General features: G+C 43.5%; 1 protein-coding gene across 1 annotated transcript in view; it reads left to right on the forward strand.

Annotated features, from left to right (window-relative positions):
- The window catches only part of IQCK (IQ motif containing K), a 140,675-nt gene that overhangs the window by 18,691 nt on the left and 97,673 nt on the right, over window positions 1-24,311 (forward strand). The window contains exons 2-3 of the mRNA XM_063099893.1: window positions 9,217-9,349; window positions 10,100-10,197. Of these exons, the coding sequence (XP_062955963.1) occupies window positions 9,217-9,349; window positions 10,100-10,197 (231 nt within the window). The remainder of the gene's footprint in view (window positions 1-9,216; window positions 9,350-10,099; window positions 10,198-24,311) is intronic.

Here is a 24,311-nt window from a genome sequence, read left to right on the forward strand (position 1 = left end):
GTGATCGCTGTTGAGCTTTCACTTCCTGTGCAGGACTTCTCCCTGTTCCGTGTGCTCTGGCCCAGGCTGTTGGATCGTGCAGTGGCGACCCCACAGGGTGTGTGGTTTCTGTCGAGTCTCTGCCTCCCTGGCCTCACGTCTCCCCACTCTGTACGCACTGTGCTGGGCTGGAGCGTGTCTTCTGCACCCCTCGTCTATCAGCTGGGCCTTCAAGGCCCTGCTCGGCACCGCCTCGCCCTGGAAGTCTACCAGGTTTCTGCTAGGCACAGAGGACCGGTCGCTCTGGGTGCCTTTGTAGCACTGTGTAGATCTTTCTCTGGTCTTGTTCACCTTTGTATCCCCCCGGTATAAACCGAGTCTAGCGCCCGCCTGCAGCCAGCTCTCTGGCAGGTTCAAGCGGACCTGGGAACTCTCCTACCACACTATTCCCAATCAGAAATTGGTTAGGCTTTTTTTCCAAACTGGTGGCCGCAGAGATGGTATCTGCCTCCCAGTAACAGGAAGTTTACTGGGTGCCGGAGTTCAGGGTGCGGTGGAGTGACAGTCGGCCCGCCCGTACTTCCTTGCCCTCCCGAAACTGGCCAGGGACGCCCCACGCCACCAGCCCCGCCAGAGAACCGCAGAGCAAGTGGGAGGGGAGGCCGGTCCGCAGGCTCCAGAAAGCCCCGCGCCGGGCCAAGCAAGTGGGAGGGCTCAGTGGCGGCCAAGCCGGGCGGAGCTGACCGGAGCTGGGAAAATGGAGGCAGCCCCGGGGTGGTGAGTGGCCTGGTGGTGCAGGCGGGAGCCGGGTGGGCATCTGTCGCCCACAGGACTGGTCCAGGGGTCACTCACAGGGTTGTGCCAGGTCGGGTGCTCACTCTCTGTCTCTGGTTTGTCGCCTTTCCCGTTCTCGGCCGCCGCCGCCTCAGGCTGTTCAGTCGCGGCGTGGCTCGGGTGCTCCCAGGTATCTTCTTTAATGCCGGCCTGAAACCTCGAATCCTGAATAGCGCAGCTGGCCGCCTTCAGCGCGGCCCTGGCCTCCAGGATCCTGTCTGCATCCACAGCAGCCCTGGCGCCGTGTTCCCCGTCCTGAGACTCGCTTTTGCAGCTAAGAAACAGTTCTTTTCCTGCTCCACACTTCAAAGCTGTTGCCTGTAATTGAGGCAGCCTCTCCTGCCGAGGGCAAAGTGGCGGTCACCCCCCACAACCGGCCACCAGCTGCGGTCCTCCCTTAAGAGATGGCAAGAGGAAGGTCCACAAGTTTCCCGGCTGCCTGAGGCCCAGTGGCCGCCTTTTCCACCTCAGCTACTCCGCGCCAGCCGCCGCAGCCACCGCCATCTTGAAAGTCCGATACATTTTTTATATATCCTTTGAGAAACTCCAGGGCCCTTGGAATTCCTCAAAGTTAAAGTTAAAATGTTGAGCTTTTAGAATTTGGTTTTGGAAAGTTTTGTTAAATAACATAAGGCTTAAACCATTTAGTTGAATAAGATCACAAATTGCTACAAAAAATAAAACCAAAGTGACAAAGGGTTTTAAAGGCAGAGAGCACAAGAAATTATCACGAAATAAGTTTTTTAAACCAGTTATCTAAGGGACAAAGAAAACTTTTTACAACTTTGCATCAAGAGCAGTTAAGTGAAAAGACCTTTAGTAATCCTGTTTTATTAGTAAACCCAGGCAATGATGTGTGCTGATAAAAACATTTTTATACATTCAGGTTAGTAAATAGGTTTCCATTTATGAGAGCAAATTATACAAAGCCCAGTTTGAGTTTTAGCTATATTTACCAAATACATATTTATGGTTTCCCAGCCAAAAACTTGGTGTATTAGATCTATAGCCTTATCAGTTAATGCTAACTTGGGCCTATGCGATATTTGGCATAGGTTTCTTTTCATTAGCTATTTCAGGTCCCAGGTTTTCATGTGGCATTTGGAGCCATGTAGAGCTTAAGGCAGAGGGCAGCATATACATAAAAGATATTGTTTCTCCCAGCATAGCCAGGAGGCAGAGCTGAGATAACAAGGAGACATAATGACCTAGAGACAAATTTAGGTAAAAGGTTTGAATCAAATTTTGAAAATATATTTATCCAACTTTAGAAGATTTAAGTCACGTGAACTTGAAAAGTATACTTATTTATTTAATGAGCACGCATTAATTATAAGCTAATTTGGTACCTTGCACATAACACAATTACACAGACATGAACATATAGGCATAACGTACAGCTTATACACACATATATGCAGACATAAACAATAAGAACAAACAAGGATCTTATAGGTTTTGTTCAAGATGTAAAAAAAAAACTAATGAAAAGGACAGTCAGGTTTAGATTGCGTTTTTTTTTTTAAATGATTTATTGGTGAGGTCTCACCTTGCCTTAAAGAAAGCAAGATAACAAATTTACATTGCAAAGCAAAGTATGCAAGCCTTTTCAAGAAGATGCAGAGGTTTTTTTTTTCTTTTTAAGAAAATAGCATAGAATTCTACTATAGGATTTTGTAAAGAAATACATAAATGAGACTAGAAGAGAATTTAGAAGTCTGTTTAAGATAAACAAGTGGTTGTCACAAAATTTGAGACCATCTAGTTAAACAGGTAGATTTTAGTCTAGTTTTTGTTTCTCAAATAGGTTACTGAGCTCTAGAGCTGAGCCACCAATCAGAGATGAAAGCATCTTTGACTCTTAAGATTTTTAGGAGAAGAGCAGTAGACCCAAAAGGTGTCTGGTTGGTGCCATGGTTGCTTTTCTTCATAAAACCCCAGAGTCTTCAGCAAAAAAGAGTAGTACATGCAGTTAAGAAAAGAACCACTGCTTTTAAGAGAGGAGAGAAGCATTGTGCAGATAAGAAAGAAAAACATGCTCAGATAATACCAACACTGTAAAGAAATATTAACTTCTTTTACTTTAGATTGTCCAATTTAAAGTTCTCTCAGTCACTGGCAAAGATCAAGTTTTATCCTTTTTTGTTGAAATAAACATGTCTTAGTTTTTTGCTAAGGTCTTGGATAGATCTCAGAGCTACTTGACATAGATTCCTAGTTGTTAGGTGGGAAGCCTTAATGAGACCCATTGCATGATTAACCAGTGAGCAATTTGTTCCCAAATTTTTATGTTAAGGCCCCCTTCTTTGAGGTATCAAGGACATGGTTGTTTAATATCCACTAACAGTTTTACAAGCTGCCATTCAGTTACTTACTGCCTGCTGCTTTAAGGAGACTTTGGAGTTGTAATGTATGTTCAGTCTCCCCTTTCGTTAACAAATTATCCATATTTTAAAAGTAAAGAGAAGGAAAAATTATCTCCAGGGTTGAAAAGACCTAACTTTGACCTGCCGCAGGTGTGCAATTGCTAATTGAAAGCCACCTGTGATTCCCTTACCGGGATGCATTTCCCTTATTAGGGACTCTCTTGCCAGGATGAATTGGACGTCCTATTCCTCTCCAATGCTTGGCAGGTCAGTCTCTGATCTGTGGAGAACGTTCTCACACGGGGCACCATTTTGTTGCTTTGCCCCCCAAGGATTTGTCACCTCTCTTCCCCTGGGTGACAGAGCTGCAAGGTATTACTCAAAGCCCATCTCTTCTGAGCAGTGAGAGACCCCAAAGTGGTTAATCTCCCCCCTGAAACCTTCAAGCGAGAGGCATCCTTTCCTTGGGAAATTAACCCCGAATTGGGGTTCTCTTCCTGCATTTATTTTCCAGACCAGGAAGTTACAGGAAGAGAACACAGGTGGGGTTATAGTTTAACAGTATAGGCTGGTAACTTTCAGTGAAACAAGCCAGATGACATTCCCTTAAGGCAATTAAGTGGTCTTATCAACAAAAGCTTGATCTTAGCATAACAATCTTTACATAACAATCAGTAACTAGTCTGTCCTTGAGCCAGCGACCTTGCTGTGCCACAAATCTTTATCTTACACCAGAGACTTTATAGCCTGAGGAAAATTTCCAGTCCTCCGCAAGGTCAATATTTGAAACTTCAAGGCTTTGGAAAACCAGGCCCTGTGAAGTACATTTGCTTTAAGAATCCTCTACAGAGTCTTCCTTTATTTCTTCAAGTTCCCTTAAGATCATTGCTTGAAATTCTTTTTCAGACATTTCAAGGATTCCCTGTTCCATGGAGTCTGTTTTTGGAGCATTACTGTATTCTTTTGGTGGTGTCATTTCTTCTTGATTATTTGTACTTATAGTATTTTTTCACTGATGTCTGGTTATTTGGTAGAGGGTTTGCTTCTTCTGTTACACTGAAGTTGGCTATGGAGTGGTCCTGGTTGCCACTGTGGAGGTGAATTGTCTTTGCTTGACAGTAGGTGTGGTGGTGGTTATGTTTAACCACCTTGATTCCTGTTCCAGAATCTGTGGTCGTAGAATGAGCTCTTAGCGCCGCACAGTTCTGCTGGGCATAACTTGGTGAGACAGACCCCACAGGCTAGTGCTACCTGCCAGGAACAAGGAGGGGGGAATGAAAGGGCCGCTTCTAGCCATGTGGTGCCACTGCCGCTGCTGCCGCTGCTGGTCTCACCTCGGCATGGGTTCCAGGGAGTGGGCCCTACTCACCCCAGTTGCCACAGTGATTTCATGTAGGAACTGGCCATAAAATGGAAAACTGAAGGACAGATTCACTCTGATTCTGGGATAACTGCATCTGGCACGAGCCTCAGGCTGCTTCTACTTATGGCAGAAAAGCAGCAGGCAGCTGGCGGGTACAAGGAGATCACATGGTGAGAGGAAGAAAGAGAGAAGTATGTATTGCTTTTGTAATCAGACAAAGGCATAAACGTATATATTTTAAACCCAAATTAACAGTTTTCACACTATGCCAGTGTTTCTCAAGGCAGTGGGGGAAGCAGGATGAATTTACATGCTTGCTCAAGAGGAAAAAGAAAAGTGGTGGAGCTACGGCTATATGATAGGCAGAATTCTAGATGGCCCCCAAGATTCTCGCCCCCTAGTGCACACACCTCTCATTCAGTCAAACGCTAATGTAGGTGTTGCTGTGAAAAGATTTTCTAGTCATATTTAATGTCCTTAATCAGTTGATTTTAAATTAGGGAGATTATTGTGGTGGGCCTGACCTAATCACGTAACACTTTTAAAAAGTCAGAAGTCAGATTCAAGAAGAGACTGCTGGCCTTGAAGTAGGCACAACCATGTTGTGCATTGTCCATATCAAGGACTTGAGGGTGGCCTCTGGGAGCCTAGGGTGGTCCCCAGGTGATAGCCAACAAGATAACAGGGACTTCAGACCTACAACCACAAGAAACTGAATTCTGCCAACAACCAGTGAGCTTGGAAAAGGACCCCAACGCTTAGATAAGATCACAGCCGTACACTGCCAGCCAAAAGGAGCATGCCAAAAACATCACCTCCATGTGGGTGGCCCACCACAGCCACCACTATAACCATGGCTGCCACGATAGCAGCTAGATGCCCCAACCACCACACAGATGGTCCGCCAGCCACATTGACACAAAGAGAGTCACCAGCAGAGATAAAGAAAAGAAAAGGACATCTGTCTCCACAAAGCCCATTTCAGAGTAACAGAAGAAGTATCTGCTCTATGATAATATTCGGGGACCTGATCACACCTCTCAGCATTGGACAGATCATCTAGGGTAATTAAAAGGGGAGGAGGAGGGAGAGGGGAATGGGGAGAGATTTAACAAGGGGCATAAAGAATAATTATGATTTGTAACAATCATAATTATTCTTGTTACTAATAATTATTCTTTGTTACTAATAATTATATTAGTAACAATATGTATGCTAGTAATATTGATTAGATCAACATATCTCAATGTTGAACCCCCAAAATTTGTATAATCAATTTTGATTCAATAAAAATTAAAACAAAAAACAATAGATCACAGCCGTGGCTGATGCCTTGATTTCAGCCTAAGGAGACCATGCTCCATCCCCAGGCTCCTGACCCACAGGAACCATGAGAATAAATCCATGTTGCTCTAAATTGCTAAAGTTTTGGTAATTTGTTACACAGCAATAGAAAACTAACACAGCTGGAAGTGGGAATCAAAATCACTTATAACTGGCAGCCTGAGGTATCTATCCCCAGCCTGATACTTAGGATTTAAAAAAAGAAGTTGAGAAATGCTGTACTACCTGGTAAGTAGGTAGGTAATGGAATAAAACTTGTGTCCAGTACAGTGGTATCCCATCAATACTGTCTTGCCCAGAAATTTTATTTTTCCTTGTAAGAGAACAGGAAAGGTGGTTAAGGGAAGAAGTCACTGCAAAGACGCAATTGCTTTGAAACATTAACCTTTCCAAAAATATTTTACCCGTCTTTCCTTTAGGGACATACTAATATAGCCCATGAGCATTTCTGTCCCTCTCTCAGCAATAATTGTTCTACCCTGTAGAACCTGTGTGGAATGTTCCTTGCCTTAGTCTCTTCTCCACGTATGCTATTGGCATCTTCCCTTAACCACCCTCCCTGTTCCCTTCCTCCCTTTTTCATAACATTTGTGCAAAATCTGAAGTTGTATCCTCTCGGGAAAAGAGTCTCATGCTCTTACATAAAACCTTGATTCTTTCATATGAAAGACCAACCATCTCTTATCCATTTTAAATAAGGCAGTTCACATTAAATATTAACCTGTAATGGCCAGTTTTCTATTTCTGTAAACCATCCACCAAAATAAAATTTAAGAATGTTTTATTCAGAGAAAAGAAAATTACATCACAAACTGCAATAAAATATAAAATTGAGGATTGTTTTTCCCCTCCCTTTAGAATATGAAGCTGAGATACCTCCTTTTCCAGAAGTATATAAACAAGAAGCTGTGATTACTGTGAGTATCGCCCAGGCCTCAACCTAGATAATAGACTCTTATATGAGAATAGCACTGCAGGCCAGTGAACCTTAGACAGTGTCATGGGAGGTGGGAAAAGGAAGGATCTGGAGATAGAACCAGAAACTTGGGGCCAACCCTAGCTCTACTACTAACGGTGTGACTCAAAGAGTATCACATAACCTTTTTGAGCTTTAGTTTCTGCATCTAGTAAGTGGAATAGACAATCCTTGACTAACTCCCAGGGCCTCTGTGGGGCTCAAATGAGATTCTGGGTGAGAAAGGCCTTTATAATGGATCTAACACCATATCCATGTTGGGGACAGTTGCGGATAGAGCAGGTTTCTTTGCATGCCAGGGTGGGCAAAATGAAGGCTGGGCTGAGGACAGAGGGCCAAGGACAGGGCAGCCAGGAAGGGAGGCCCTCAGGAATTAAATAGGGACTTAACGGAGCTTAAATTTTTTTTAAAAAAGCAAGTCTCTCAGGGGCTGGCCTGTGGCTCACTCGGGAGAGTGTGGTGCTGATAACACCAAGGCCACGGGTTCGGATCCCATATAGGGATGGCCAATTAGCTCACTGGGTGAGCGTGGTGCTGACAACAACAAGTCAAGGGTTAAGATCCCCTTACCGGTCATCTTTTAAAAAAAAAAAACCAAAAAACAAAACAAAACAAAACAAAAGCAAGTCTCTCAGAGAGAACAGAACTTGAGCAAAGTCACAGGGATGGAACAAAAATCTAAGTCTTTAGACTTCCAATAACTTCCGTTACTACAGCTGCCTCTGACACAGGTTCTTGTGTCCAAAAACTCTTTGTTGTTCTGTGATTGTTTCTTTTTCATAACATCCTGTTCTTGCTTTATGGATGTAATTCTTTCTCAAATTTCTCTGCAGATACTAATTACAGTTCTCTTCCTTTAATTTTCTGTGCTTCTTCCAGGATTAGTTGATCTGCTTACAGATCTTGGTCTTTGTCTTTTATGCTGTTGATTTTCTTGATCTGTGTAGGGAGTTTTGATTGTTGATTCAAAATTTAAATTGGGGGCCTTAGTGGATTTTTCTTTATAGCTGGCATATTAGTCAGGGTTCTCCAGAGAGACATAACCAATAGGATATAGAGAGAGAAAGATAGATATATGAGAGGGGACTTGTTAGGGGCATTGGCTCACATGATTATGGAGGTTGAGAAGTCCCACAATAGGCCATCTGTCTCAGAACCAAGGAAAGTGATGAGGTAACTATCAATCTGAGACCAAGTAGCCTGGGGGCTGCTGGAGTGTGATTCCTGGAGTCCAAAGGCCAGAGAACCTGGAGATCTGAAGTCCAAGGGCAGGAGAAGAAGGCTATCCGGCTCTGGAAGAGAGAGCAAGGAGCAAGACTTTGCCCTTCTTTTACCTTTTTAATCCTTGTGGGCCCCCAGCCAATGGGATGGTGCCCACCACATTGAGTGAAGGTAGATCTTCCTTACTCAGCTCACCAACTCACACAGCTTTGCTTTCTCCTCCAGAAACACCCTCACAGACACACCTGGAAATAATGCTTTATCAGCTCTCTAGGTGTCCCTTAATCCAGTCAATTTGACACCTAAAACTAATCATCACAGCTGGTATGGTTTTCTTCTACTGCTGTACATGGGGGTTTGTTTTCTGGATAGGTCTCTTCTATGAGTAGGAAAACACTGACCAGGTGCTCATGGGGAGTGATTGTCCAATAGAAGTCTTTTCTTCAGGGTGAGCAGGCAGGGTCAGTGATTTGGGGTTGGGCAGGGGTTCTCCAAATTAATGGTTAGTTTTTTGTTTTTGTTTTTGCTTTCTTTTGGCCACCAGCATGGCACCCTAAGTAGTTCTACTCCTTTCTTCGTTTCATTTGTTTATAGAAGAGTCATTGTAGGGGTTGGGATCTGGGTATTAAATGCTGGAGTGAATGTAGCTTTGTGCAGATCGAGTGGGATGGAAGCAGGAGGAAGGAGACTGTGGGTAATAGGCCAGGGGAGGCCAGCCACATTTCCACTGAAGCCCAGGTGTATCATTCGCTTCTCATCCCCACACTCTGTAACACTTGTCAACTCTGAGCATTGAACCCCTTGGGAACTGTGGTGGAAAAATGGACTTCTGTCCTCTGGGGCAGTTTCCTCCTGTGGTTACTACGTCCCTTCTCGCTTATGAAAACAGGCTTCATCCCTGTTTCTTTCAGATATGTTTGCAAATCTCTCACCCACAAGTGGTCCTCCTATTCTTTTCTCTATTAGCTATTTTTATTCTTTGTCATTTCTAAGTGTCTCAGAAGGGAAGGGAGACAAAGATTGTGCTCAGTGTGTGCCCTTGAACCTAAAGTCTGATACAGAGTTTTATTCCTTTGTAAAGTTATTTTAAAACTGTTTATATGAGTTGACTCCCCTCCCCCACCCATCACCAGGTTGATTCACCATTCGAGGAAACAGTTTCGCATGGCGTCAATACAGAGCATTATTTTCCAGTCCCCCGTTTAACTGTGTTCTCACATGTACCCTGTCCTCAAGATAAACTGGAAACAGCTGATCCAAAAACATGTAAGTAAGGAAGTGAGATTTCATCTTCTATAGTTTTGGGCTTGTAACATTACAAAACCCCAGAGTGGGGATGGGGGTGGACAGATGGTCCTCAGGAAGACCACAAACAGAAGAAAAAATGTGTTCTTGTTTTTATTTTTAAGAGAAGAATCCTTTATTCCACTGAATTATCTTTAAGTCTGAAATGTAATAAGGAGACTAAAAACAGGCATACTTTGAGTCTTCGTTAAACACGAAGGGGGGTAGAAAGGGGTAAACAAATATAAAAAGTGGAAGAAAATATTGTGCTGCCCTTCTTTGTGTGTAGAAGCCAGAAGTAAGTGTAGGCTGCAGATCTTCCTTCCTGAGCACCAGTTCCTTGGGCCTTCCCTGGTGTGGTGCCAGGCCCTGTCCTCCTGGTTTGTTCTATGCCCTCTGCCAGTGTGCTTTGGGTCTTGGCCAACCACTGCCACCATTACTGTGGCCATAAGACCCTATCCATTATACTCCCATCCCCAATTCCTCTCTGACCTTAATTCCTACCACACTGGCCTCCTTGCTGGTACTGCCTCTGGGCCATAACAAGAGACTCAGAGGGACGGACATTTTAAATTTCTTTAGTAATACAGCCCAACTTAGTCTGGAGCAAAATGTAACATTTAAGGTCATATTGGATGAACGGTATCTTTTTTTGGTTCAGAAGTAAATGTTTCTCCCAGATTAACTTGGGTCATTTGGGATTTGCAATGGGAATGTTTTTTGTTTGTTTAGGTTCCCCCAAAGAGTATTTGGAAACTTTCATCTTTCCAGTTCTGCTTCCCGGAATGGCTAGGCTGCTTCACCAAGCAAAGAAAGAAAAATGTTTTGAGGTTAGTTGTTTGGCGGTTTTATTTTATTGGCGGCTGGCCAGCATGGGGATCCACACCCTTGACCTTAGTATTGTAACACCGTGCTCTAACCAACTGAGCTAAATGGTCAGCCCCAGGCTTCTTTATTTTTATATTCTCCGTAATTCATTTTTATCAGATGTCAGCTCATTATCTTAGTACCATCAAGTTGTTGTTCTCAAAACGACCCCTTTGGGAGGGAAAGCCTGTGTTTTGGGTCACTTACCCAACTCCAGTCACAACATCTAGTTGTGCACATATGTGAGCTGCCATATATCTGGCCACTCGGGCTCTGGAGAGGTTTTCCACCCTGCTTGGCCTACCTGCTTGCCATTCTCCTGTCCAATATGGCATCTACCAGGTTTCTTGGGTCTTCCGCTCCTGTTTACTACATATACTAATCAAAGCTCGTCTTACCTCTTATTTGGCTCTGGATTGATCTCTTCCCCTCTGGCCTCTCCATCCTCTACATCATGCCAACTGTCATGTATGTAACTTGCTTTGGTAGAGGCCTGGCATGCAGTAAGTGCTTAGTAAATGTCGGTCATTGTCACACTGCAGCCAGTTAACTCTATGAACTGACTTCTGATCCTGACACACCCCCATGCAGATACCCTTAGAGGCTCCCTCTTTTCCACAGTTTACAGGATTCTTTGGGTATATGTGTTTCCTACACAGTTTTGAATTCTAGAATTTTGGATGGCTCTCACGAAGAGACTAAAACAACAACAGTGAATACTGACCAAGCTCTTGCTCTGTGCCAGGAACTTTGTGCCAGAGTTTATCGTCCTTTATTTCAGTTAGCTTTCACAACAGCTTTATAAGGCTCCTTCTTTTATTACTGTCTGCATTTTGCAGATGAGAAAATGGAGGGACAGAGAGAGTTGAAACATGATCACGGGTGAATGGCAGAGCTAGGACTCACATCCAGATTAAATAATTCAAAATGATAATAAAAAAGTTGGCAGCAATTACGGTGCAAACCCAGTTTGACACATCCTGAGGTCTATGAAAGCATTCACAGTTAATGATATCACCAAGCAGTTGCGAAGCCTCTGTCTAAGAGGAACTGCATACTGCTCTGACGGTACTTTTATATACTGAGGAAAAGAAGTTTACCTCAGTTCTAGCAAACACTTGATTTTTCTTTAGCAATGCCTGGACATTATACTGCCCCTCCTGCCTCTTAATTACCCCATATCTTACTTCCCCCTAACTGTCCACCACTTGATCCTCTCAGCATCATGTTCCTTCTGACAGGCCTCACCACGACAGTTGTGTCTTTACTTGAGGCCGAAGTGGATTATGAGAAGTTGGTCAGAATTCGGGTAGCACATTTTTGAAGGAAGAATTTGGGGTACACCTCGGGCCACAGTACACCATTTGAGAACCATGGATCCACATAACAAAGCCAAGAGCCCTCAGCCTGGCTTTTAAGGCCCTCCTCAGTCTTTTCTTTCTTTCCTTCCTTCCTAGTCTCATCTCCCTCTGCTCTCCTTCTTGGGTCGTGTCCCCAGCCAAACTAGAGTAACTCAGAGTTCTCTGTACTAGCCCCCTGCTTCACAGCCTCTGTGCATATGTTCCTTCTTTTTTTGGAAAAAAAATCCTTGAGCTTCTCTTCTCTGCATATTTAAGTTCTTACTTTTTCAAACCCAGCTCCAGGACTTCTCTCTCAGGTTTCCAGTTTCCTGCTGGGCCCAAACTAGAAGTAATTGATCTCAGCTCTTAGATTTCAGAGTAGTTCATCTGTTCCTTATTTTATGGCAAATTAAGACACCCTTAATTAAGATATTCTTAACCCACATGTCTATCTCCTCTGATATTTTAAGTTCCATGAGGACAGATTCTCTGATTTATTTCTGCACCTCTACTCAATGCTGTAGTATACTGTAGCCAATGCCTAGCACATGGTGAACCTAAACTGGCCCTAAAGAAATGTTGGACTAATGAGTGCATGGTTGGACATCAGAGGAGCATCGATATTACTGTATCCTTAACCAGAACACAGCTCTTTTCTATCTGGGAAGTCTGTTCTATTGGACTCATCCCTGGAGGGACTCCCTGGAAGGGTAAAGGAAGAAGAAGATATTCATCTTTTTCGTGAGTATAGTCAAGGCGGGGAGAGCAGTGGGTGGCAAATGACACAGCCTGACCCCCTGCTCATATATTAATTATGCAGTTAATTAGTAAATTGGGCCTTGTTTTATAGCATAGTAGTTAAGAGCAAGACTCTGGAGTCGAATTTACCTAATTTTGAAGTCCACTTCCATCCGAGGGGGCTGCATAGCCTAGAACAAGTTATTTCGTCTTTCTGAGCCACCTCATTTCCTTGTATGTAAAATGAGGATGATCATAGCACCTGCACATAGTATTATTATGCTGATGAAATGAGGTAGCCCACACAAAGTGCTTAGGCCAGTCCCTCAATAAATAGGAAGAATTCAATAAATGTTAGCTTATTTTATCTTTAGTGCTACTGAGCTACAGGTGCTTCCCAGGTAGGGTGGGTTAACCCTGTTACCTGAGTGGCCTCTCTCTTGTTCCTTGGCTACCTGGAGGCCTGATTCGGGACTTGGTCCCAGCTCCCAGAAGAAACATGCAATTCCACAATGATTTCTCGAGGAAGGTTTCTTTTACGATTCATTTCTTGAGGAGGTATGTATATTAGTCCATTTTCTATTGTTGATAACAGAATACTTGAAACTAGGTAATTTATAAAGACAGAATTTGTTTCTTACAAGTTTTGGAAGCTGGAAAGTCCAAGGCCCAGGGGGCATACCTGGTGATGGCCATCTTTCTGTTGGGGACTCTGCAGGGCCTGAAGGTGTTAGAGGGTATCACATGGCGACAGAGCAAGAATGCGCTAACAGGCTTACTTGCTCTCCTTACAAAGCCACCAGTGCCACTCTCATGATAACCCATTATCCATGAGTCCATGAATCCATGAATGAATTAATCCATAGCCCTCACAATCTAGTCATCTCCTAAAGGCCCCCCCACCTCAACACTGCCACATTGGGGATCGAGCTTCCACATGAGATTTGGAGGGGACAAACATTTAGACCATAGCAGTGGAAAAGAAGGTTTTGTTCACATCCTACCAAGCAATACATTACTAATCCTCTCTAGAAGCATTTCTCTTCTCTCCAGACACTGCCTCCCCTCATAGCTGCTGCAGATCACTTACAGATGCTAAACAATTCAGCTCTCACCCTCAGCTTGCATGGCCCACTCAGCAAAACCAAAGCCCAGCATTCAGCTTAGTCCTCTTGAAATACAGTTCAGCCATCATCTGTAGCTCTCAGGAGTGGGAATAGGGTAAGGGCTTCACATCTCTAACCCAAACAAAGACATGATTGTAAGGCTTTCTTCATATTGCTATGTCAGAAATGGTTAGTTTTGATGCTCAGGCCTGGTGAATTCAAAACCTCAATCCCACCTCTTTCTTGTGACTTGTTACTACAAACCTAATTGTCCTGTTTGAACCAGGAAAGACCATAATGATCAGATCCTCTGTAGGGGACTATGAACAGAAAAAGCTGGTAAAATAAATGTCAGTGATTCAGGTACTGACTGCCAAATCCAGGAAATTGCTGTCCTCTCACCTGTGGTTTGCTGCTATGATAATCATCAGAAATAGTATCAAAAGTCAAAGACACTGTCTCGTTGATTAGTTGCCCACTGTGTTTCAGCACTGTTCAAAATGCTTTCCAGGCATCATTTCATTTCACCCTTACAATAACTCTCTCTCTCTTTTTTTTTTTTTTTTTTTTTAAAAGATGACCGGTAAGGGGATCTCAACCCTTGGCTTGGTGTTGTCAGCACCACGCTCAGCCAGTGAGCAAACCGGCCATCCCTATATAGGATCCGAACCCATGGCCTTGGTGTTATCAGCACCGCACTCTACCGAGTGAGCCACGGGCCGGCCCACAATAACTCTCTAAACCAAATCTTTTTCATCAACCCCGTTTTACAGAGAAGGGCCCATAGAACTCAGAGAAGTTGAACTTTCCCAAGATCACCCAACTAGTAACCAATGGAGCACATCTTCAACCAGGGCCCAGATAATCCTAGAGCGTGGGCTGTCATCCTTTCCAATAAATGGGAGTTGAAGGCTCCCTTCTAAATAGCTCCCAGAAATACTGATTTTTTTCATTCATAGCTATTTTCTGGAGAACAAGTTACAACTTGCCTTAGGTTATACATTCTAAACTGCTTCAAATTCTTATCTATTTTTTATTTGCTCATTTGGCTTCCCCTGACAACTTGATTCTTGTCCACTATTCATAACTGAACTTCCCCTCCTATATGTGGTGTTCAACAGGTGCAAAATGTTGCCAAATGGAGTGGAAGTGAGGTTGGGGGGTTCAGAGAGCAGTGTCAGATGGCTTTGTCTCTCTGGCTTTAGCTTCTGCTTCTAAGTGAGGGAGACCAGACCATCTCACAAGTCACATTTCAGTGATTGTATCTATTTTTCTTATCTCACTGTTAAGCAAGTTATATTCGGTGTGCTGTGCCTTCGATTAGATTGGGTGAGGGATGGAATATAATGATTAAATGATGAAATGAGCACATTGGAATCTCTTTGTTTACATACATGTAAAGAATATCTGCAAGCAGGTTAAGTCACCCAAGTTTAATTCTGTTCAACACACTCATTAAGCTCTACTATGTGCTGATCATGGGAGTCAGGCCTCGAGGACAAGACACAGCCCTGTCCTCCAGAAAACCACAGACTAGCAGTAAAGCCTTTGGTAGGTGAAGGATAATGATGAACTGAGGTTTTTATTTTTCTCCCCTCTGCATCTGTTCTTTTTTGCTCCTGTGAAATGAGAATGAATGAGGAGAAGAAGCAAGAGTGGATCTGATGCTGGGAATTCATTTCTGGACCTTGGGGCAGCTACATTCCATTGTGCAACCTTAACTCTAATTTATTCGACCATTATTCTTCTAATTTATACCCCTTCAGAGGGCACGAAAATCAGATAAAAGGGCAGTAATTAAGATTTTACATTGAAGGTTGCAAAGCTAATGTTTGCCCACAAATAGTTTTGTACAAGAGGGGGCTAGAAACAGTTTCCAGCCTCCAGGCAGTGATAAAATGCTTTTAAAGAATCAGAGAAATTTATATTTGTATTAGAGATTAATGAGGCATCCTTGTGCCAACTCACAATTCATCTTTGACATCCTGCAGATGAGCTGCTGCTGAGACTAAATGAAAATGGTTAGGGGGCCGAGCCCGTGGCGCAGTTGGTAGAGTGCTGCACTGGCAGCGTGGCGACGCTCCCGCCGCGGGTTCGGATCCTATATAGGACTGACCGGTGCACTCACTGGCTGAGTGCCGGTCACGAAAAAACGACAAAAAAAAAAAAAAAAAAAAAGAAATATCATGATTTATAAGAATGAATATGCTAATAAAAAAATGGTTAGGGTGCTTGAATGGAGCATTAAAGTTTTAATGTTATAATGAATGACCAAGGAATGTGGACAATGTGGGCTCTTAAAACTGTTAACCTGCAAGAAATGATAAACTTTAAAAGCGGTCAGGCACACTGAAGTTCAAGATCCTGCTCAGTCACTTCCTTGCAGTGTGGATCTAAGTAATCTGTGAGCCTCAGTTTCCTTAACTGTTAAAGGGATGGCAGAGCTGCTCCTGTTATTGGGAGGAAGAGGGCCCTATAGGTGAATCACAGCGGAGACCCTTAGGATTTTGGAGCAAGACCCTGCCATCGTCCACAGGTAACTACTCTCCTTTTGAGAAATAGCTCCTGGCCTGCTACTGGGCCGTAGTAGCAACTGAACACTTGACCATGGGCCACAAAGTTACCATGCGACCTGAGCTGCCCATCATGAACTGGGTGCTATCTGACCCAGCAAGTCATAAGGCTGGGCGTGTGCAGCGGCACTCGATCATCAAATGGAAATGGTATATACGTGATCGGGCCCAAGCACGATGGTCCTGAAGGCACAAGTAAGTTACATGAAGAAGTGGCCCAAATGCCTGTGGTTCCTACTTCTGCTACACTGCCTTCTCCCCCCCACCTCTCTCTCTCACCTGTGGCCTCATGGGGAGTTCCCTATGATCAGTTGACAGAGGAAGACAAGGCTAGAGCCTGGTTTACAGATGGTTCTGCACAATATGCAGGCACCACCCAAAAGTGGACAGCTGCAGCACTGCACCCCTTTTCTGGGACATCCCTGAAGGACAGTGGTGAGGGGAAATCTTCTCAATGGGCAGAACTTCGGGCAGGGCACTTGGTTGTGCACTTTGCTTGGAAGGAGAGATGGCCAGATGTGCAATTATATACTGATTCATCGGCTGTAGCCAATGGTTTGGCTGGATGGTCAGGGACGTGGAAAGAACATGATTGGAAAATTGGTGAGAAAGAAATTTGGGGGAAAATGTATGTGGATGGACTTCTCTGAGTGGGCAAAGGATGTGAAGATATTTGTTTCCTGTGTGAATGCTCTTCAAAGGGTGATCTCAGCAAAGGAGGACTTTAATAGTCAGGTGGACAGGATGACCCATTCTGTGGATACTAGTCAGCCTCTTTCTCCAGCCAACCCTGTTATCACCCAGTGGGCTCATGAGCAAAGTGGCCATGGTGGCAGGGATGGAGGTTACGCATGGGCTCAGCAACATGGACTTCCACTCACCAAGGCCAATCTGGCTATAGCAACTGCTGACTGCCCAATCTGCCAGCATCAGAGACCAACACTGAGCCCCCAATATGGCACCATTCCCCGGGGTGATCATCCAGCCACCTGGTGGCAGGTTGGTCACACTGGACCACTTCCATCATGGAAGGGACAATGTTTTGTCCTTACTGGAATAGACACTTACTCTGGATATGGATTTGCCTTCCCAGCACGAAATGCTTTGGCTAAAACTGCCATCCATGGACTCGCAGAATTCCTTATTCACCATCATGGCATTCCACACAGTATTGCTTCTGACCAAGGAACTCACTTCACAGCTAAAGAAGTGTGGCAGTGGGCTCATGCTCATGTAATTCATTGGTCTTACCATGTTCCCCATCATCCTGAAGCAGCTGGTCTGATAGAATGGTGGAATGGCCTTTTGAAGTCACAGAATACGCTGCAGGGCTAGGGCAAAGTTCTCCAGCAGACTGTATATACTCTAAATCAGCACCCAATATATGGTACTGTCTCTCCCATAGCCGGGAATAACGGGTCCAGGGATCAAGGGTGGAAACACAAGTGGCACCACTCAGCATTACCCCTGGACCCATTAGCAAAATTTTTGCTTCCTGTCCCCGCAACTTTATGTTCTGCTGGCCTAGAGGTTTTGGTTCCAGACAGAAGAATGCTTCCATCAGTAGACACAAAAATGATCTCATTGGACTGGAAGTTAGGGCTGCCACCTGGCCACTTTGGGCTCTTCATGCCTCTGAATCAACAGACTAAGAACGGAGTTACAATGTTAACTGGGGGGTGTTGCTATACAGATACCTGAAAATGTGGATGCAGCTGTCCAAGAATCGTTCAAATCCTGGAAGGACTTTTCCTCTTGGTTTCACATGAGACTTACGACTTTGGACTTTGGAATTTAAAGTTGGTGCTGGAGAAAGCTAAGACTTTGGGGACTGTTGGGGTGGAAAGATTTTATTTTATAAGTGAGAGGGACAAGAGTTGTGGGAGGCCAGGGGCAAAATGATGCACTTTGAATGTATTGTCCTCCCAGGACTCATGGAAATCTGAAAGGCCCCAGACAGCCAGCTCCAGCCTACCTGATGCACTGCCTGACAGAGTGGAAGCACGTGAAGCACGAGGGGAGGCACGTGAAGGATGGGAGGGTGTACCTGAAGGAGCATTTTGACGTTTCTTCCATTGTTTCCATCTCACTCTTTTGGGGGAAAAGAAATAGGCATATTCAAGGCAAAGTTTTCTACAACAACTTTTTTCTAAGTTCCTAAAATTGATCTCAAAACCAAGTAAGTTTTGACTTATTTATAGCAAAACAGATAACACTAGTCAATAAACTCAAGAGGGCTAACATCCACAAACCACATGACCCCACCATCTCCCTCACGTGTGCGTGGGCCAGCCGTTCTCTCTTTGCCACCACCGTCCTCCTATGGCCCTGCCTTCCAGTCTACAGTCCACCTTCCATTTTTGCCTCCACCATAAACCTGATCCCCCACCCTCCCTCCAAAACCCACTATCCTCTGTAGGCCCCATGACACCCCGATGGCTGCACAATAATCCTGTGTCTGCCACCATCTCTATGCTGTAGAAACGGACCCAGCAAGAAGTGACCAGTACTCAGAAGGTTGGAGACCCAAGAGTTTATTATGCTAGCAGGACCAGACAGACTAATGCTGGGCTGGCCCGTGGCTCACTCGGTAGAGTGCGGTGCTGATAACACCAAGGCCCCGGGTTCAGTTCCCATATAGGGATGGCCAGTTCGCTCACTGGCTGAGTGTGGTGCTGACAACACCAAGTCAAGGGTTAAGATCCCCTTACCGGTCATCTTTAAAAAAAAAAAAAAAAATCACTGGCTGAGTGTGGTGCAGACAGACTAATGCCTGAAAATCTGGATCCCAAGCTCAGGTCTCACAGAGTTTTTATAAGCAGATTCTTCCAAGGTCGATACATTTTTTTTTCCTCAGCATTCACTAGGCTACCCATTTGTGCAGATAAGCGAGCTCTTCTTAGAAAAGCCAAATATACAAGCAGTGATTAATAGCCAGACAAGTGGAGGAAGCCAATATACTTTCAAGGACAATATAATACTTCAAGAACAAAATAGGCTTATGAGAAAAGTATTTCTGACTTCTGGAGGAAGCAAATATACTTTCAAAGACAATATATTACTTCAAGAGTTAAACAGGCTTACGAGAAACTTATTTCAGACTAGTAGAGTGATGGAGTTTGGATGTATTGTCCTCCCAGAACTCATGGAAATCTGATCTCTAGTGTGGTAGTTTTGAGTTATTGGGCAATCCCTCATGAGTGGGTTAGTGCTGTCCCTATGTGGGGGGATTAATGAGTGAGTTCTCGCTCTATTAGTTCCTGCAAGAGCTGGTTGTTTAAAAAGACCATGGCACCTCCCCTCCCTGTTTCTCTTGCTTCCTCTTGCCTTGTAATCTGCTTGTACCTGCCGGCTGCCTGCCACTTTCCACCATGAGTAGAAGCAGCCCAAGGCCTGTGCCAGATGCAGCTGTCCCAGAATTCTAAGCCAAATAAACCTCTGTTCTTTATAAATTACCCAGTCTCAGTTATTTCTGTTATAGCTACACAAAACTGACAGAGAGGGGAAGTATTTAATGATGCTGCCAGACACCAAGGGATGTTAGCTTCTTACCCCTCTTCCTTTCAGGCTTTGCCAGGAAGCTCAGTATTTTGAATGCTTCAAATATGCAAGGTGTGTAAATTACTATTCACTTTTTTCATTTCCTGACTTAGGATTTTTTACTTAAATCTGATTCTCTCCATTTTTTCCCCTGGTCACGTAGTCTTTTCTGAATTGTGTTTGAAGTCTTAAAAATTACTTTATTGCCATCTCATCATTTGTCAGACCCAAGTGGAACTCGTGTTATCCAGATCTGCACAACGGATTTGCATTTTCTTGATTCAGCTGTTCCTCGCATATTGTCATTGGGAATAGATGCTTAGACTGAATGGTGTCCAGCCTCCAACCAAAATTAGATAACTAGAGCATTCTTATCTGTAACCCACAACTGAGTCTACATCCAAATCATTCTACAGTAGCAGCATAATTCATTGTTTATTGGGGCCATTCAAATTATATCTTGAAATGGAATTTATATTAGGTCACTCAAGAATAATTGCTGCTTTGTATTTTGCCTTTAAAATGGTGGCTTCTAGTTATTTATACTTGCTTTTGTTATTTTCTGTTTTGTTTTATGATGTAGCCCCCAAAGTGCCTGCAGCATAGTAAGGGTCCAGTAAATATTTGTTGGATGAATGAATGAATGAAAGTCAGGACCTACTTTTAAGATAGCAATTAAGTTACGAGAAGCACTCTGTGGAGGCTGGTGACCTTTTCTTCAGTTTGCTGTAACTATTTTGTGCAAGAGGTAATTTATAAATTGTACCTGCAGTGTCTGGATCTACTGCCTCTGGAGGAAGGTCAACTATGGGGGGAGGCTATCCAGGTATGTTGGGTCCTCGGAAGCAAATCCTTCCAAATTGAAAGGCCCTTAGCTAGTGGGGAGCCAGAGGGTTGAGCAAGAGGCTACAGTTCAGGAATAGTAGTTGCTAGCACTTTTAGAGCCCTTTGTGCTAGATGTCATTGTAAGCACGTTACTGGCAGGAACTCATTTAATCCTCCCAACAATCCTCAGAGGTGGGTACTATTATCACCACATTACAGATAAGGGCTGTACAGCATCAAGGTTAACCAAGAAGCTCAAGTACACAGCTAGCAAGTGGAAGAGCCAAGATTCAAACCAAGCAGTGTGGTTCCTGAGTCTGGGAGTTTTACCACACCATGCTGCTGGTTGGTCTAACAGCTTACCAGAAGCAGAGGCCAGATGAAATCTGCAGAGTGTGGAAAAGAGGAGTAAGAAGGTAGCTAGCCCTTTAGTTAGATTGTCCTGTGAGTACCATGAAACTACAAGGAAGACCAGAGGATAAGAGCATAGAGAGAGAAGGCAAGAGGTGACACTCATTGCTATGCCATAGAGCACTTGGACAGTTACACACATGCCTGGTGTTTGATGTGTGGTGTGTGTGTGCATGCGCACATGCATGTGTGTGTGCACATGAATGAGACAGCATATGGTACATGGTCCAGTGGTTCAGAAGCCATCCTCCGGAATCAGACAGACTCTGCTTCCAGCCCAGGTCTGTCCCTGACAGTATGGGCAAACTTGATTATTTGATTTTGATTTGCTAATTATCCGATTCTTTTATATATATTGTTTTTTGGTTTTTTGGTGACTGGCTGGTACAGAGATCAAACCCTGGACCTGGTTTTATCTTTAGGTCTTTTTATTTTATTTATTTTTTATTTTTATTTATTTATTTATTTATTTTTTGTCTTTTTCGTGACTGGTACTCAGCCAGTGAGTGCACCGGCCATTCCTGTATAGGATCCGAACCCGCGGCGGGAGCGTCGCTGCGCGACCCAAGCGCCGCACTCTCCCGAGTGCGCCACGGGCTCGGCTGGACCTGGTTTTATCAGCACCATGCTCTAACCAACTGAGCTAACAAGCCAGCTTTATACCTGTCATTATGGATGTTATGAATATAATAAAAATCCTAATCAGATAGTTTGTTTATCATTAGATATTTAAATCTTTTAAATGCTCAGAATAAAATTTATCTTATTTAATAAGCAGATATTTCTCTATTCCTTAAATTTTGGAGAAAATTATAATTCAGAGAATAAGCCTCAGTGTATGATTTTCGTGAATTATCTGTCTTAGAATTAGTTCAAGACCCTGCACATTTCATGACGTGAATTTAACCAGTGAAAGAGGTTTATTTAACCCTTTCCCAAATGGTTGTTTTTAACCATGTGTAAAAAGGTCATAGAGATTTTAGTGATATCTGTATGGCATTAAAGGGAAATCTATAAATAAAGTCAATGGGCCTTTTAGTTTTTCTGTGAAATTAGCTGGGTGCTACTAGTATTTTATATTGAGTTAAACAAATATATTGTGTGAAAGATAAAGAATGGAAAATGATTGCTTTGTACACGTAGCTGGTAGAAATACACCTGTGGGCTAACGATAGGTATTGTACAGATGTTTCTGTTATGTGTACTGATTTGTGCAGTATATGTAGACCAAGCCAACAGTAAGTGAATGCGGATAATAGTACCTAAATCTATCAGCCAATCAGTGAAAAATCACATGGAAGTTGGGAAAGAGATGAAAGTTTTGGGGCTTTTACTCTCCTATGTTATATGCCAGTATTTCGATAACATTTGTAATTTTTTTTTTTAAAGATGACCGGTAAGGGGATCTTAACCCTTGACTTGGTGTTGTCAGCACCACGCTCAGCCAGTGAGCAAACCGGCCATCCCTATATAGGATCCGAACCCGTGGCCTTGGTGTTATCAGCACCGCACTCTCCCGAGTGAGCCACGGGCCAGCCCAACATTTGTAATTTTTAAGATAACCATTAATCACCTTTGTAATCAGGAACACTAGAAGTTATAAATAAATATCATTTCCAAACCCATATATTTGACCCTGCTGCTCCTTCTAGACTATTTTCTCTTTCTTCACTTCATTTTCACTGACACAGTGAATAAATCACCTCACCTCCATGTTTTTACCATGCATTCTCTCTTTAAAGTGACACTCTGGCACCTCCATCCTCTGGTACAACTCTTTTCAAAATTACTTCATGACCCAGTACCGCCAGATTCAATGGCCTATTTCAAGGACAAAAAAGGAGGCCAGTATGACTGAAGCCGAGTGGGCAAAAGAGATGGGAGATGCAGTTGGCCAGGTCAGCTCGGCAGCAGCTGTATCATGTAGGCCAGTAAGGAGTATGGATTTTATTTTAAGAGCAGTGGAAAACCTTAGAGCAGTGATCTCAACCCTACTGGGCTCAATGCCTCCTTATCGTAGCATTGCATAGAGCCCTTCTTACTATCCTGAAATAAAATGGTTAGATAACAGGGCCTATTTGTCAGTTACCTGATTGCTGTGTCATATAATAAACTACCCCAAAACTTCGTGGCTTAAAATAACTGCGATTTATTATTTCTCACGATTCTGTGGGCTGACTGGGAGTTTCTTGTGTTGGTCTCACCCGGGCTCACTGATGTGGCTCCATTCACCTGGTGACTGGGCTGGGCTAGAAGGTACAAGCTGGCCTCATGACACATCTGGGGCCTTGGTGCTGGCTGTTGGCTGTTAGCTGGGGCACTTCAGTTCTCTGTGTGGCCTCTGATCTTCCAGTGGGCCAGACCAACTCCTTTACAGCATGGTGGTCTCAGGGCAGATTGCCAAGAGGCAAAGGGAGAACTGCAAAGCTCCAGAACTCCAACAGTACTTCCAGCACATTCCATTGGTCAAAGCAACTCACAAAGCAACTCATAAGCAGGTGGAAAATGGACTCCATCTTTTCATGGCTGGTGGAAGTAGTAAAGTCACATGGCAAAGGGGCAAGGACCCAAGAGGCATGATTAGTGAGGGGCCATTATAATAATCTATCACAGGGCCGAGCCCGTGGCGCCCTCGGTAGAGTGCTGCGCTGGGAGCGCGGCGACGCTCCCGCCGCGGGTTCGGATCCTATATAGGAATGGCCAGTGCACTCACTGGCTGAGTGCCGGTCACAAAAAAATGACAAAAAAAAAAAATAATAATAATAATAATAATCTATCACATCTATCTATATAACAATATCAAAAAATATATAGTGGTCATTTATATTATACTAGATTATAATATAAAGGAGAAATAAAATGAAAATAATTTATAATACAAAAAATATGTATTTCCTTTTTTAATGCTCAGGTAAAACTACATTGAAGTAGTCACTTGCTTGCACCTATATATAGAATCACCATGCCTACAATGGCTACAAAAGGCAGACTGAATTACATGTGTTGTGACAAGTCACTCGAATACTGTATGTGGTATTGCCCTTAGTGATAAGATTTTCTGAAATGGTGAAAAACTCTTAGGTGCTTAATAAAGCAAAATACAATTTTCTCTTAACATATGGGGGTACTTCAAAAAGTTCATGGAAAAATAGAATGAAAAGATAATATGAATCCTTCTATGAATTTTTTGAAGTATGCTGGTTCAATGGAAGTTGCTTTCCTGGAAAACTCAGTGCAGAAAGACCTTGTGTTCATATGTTAAATGGGGTTAAGTTCTAGGCTCAGATAATTATAAACAAGTTTTTTAAAAAAAATCAATATCCAATGAAATATTTGAAAATATTTAGAATGCAGGACAGTTTTTTATTGTGAGGGACTGTCCTGCCCATCCTAGTGTATAGAATATTTCTGGTATAGAAGTCTAAAATGGGCCTTTAGGGCTGTGTACCTTCTAGAGACTCTAGGGCAGAACTCACATCTCCTTCTCTGACTCTGATCCTCCTGCCTCCCCTATTAGGACCCTTGCGATTACATTGGGCCCTCC

This window comes from Cynocephalus volans, chromosome 6 (genome assembly GCF_027409185.1).
Source record: "Cynocephalus volans isolate mCynVol1 chromosome 6, mCynVol1.pri, whole genome shotgun sequence".
NCBI classification, from domain to species: Eukaryota; Metazoa; Chordata; class Mammalia; order Dermoptera; family Cynocephalidae; genus Cynocephalus; species Cynocephalus volans.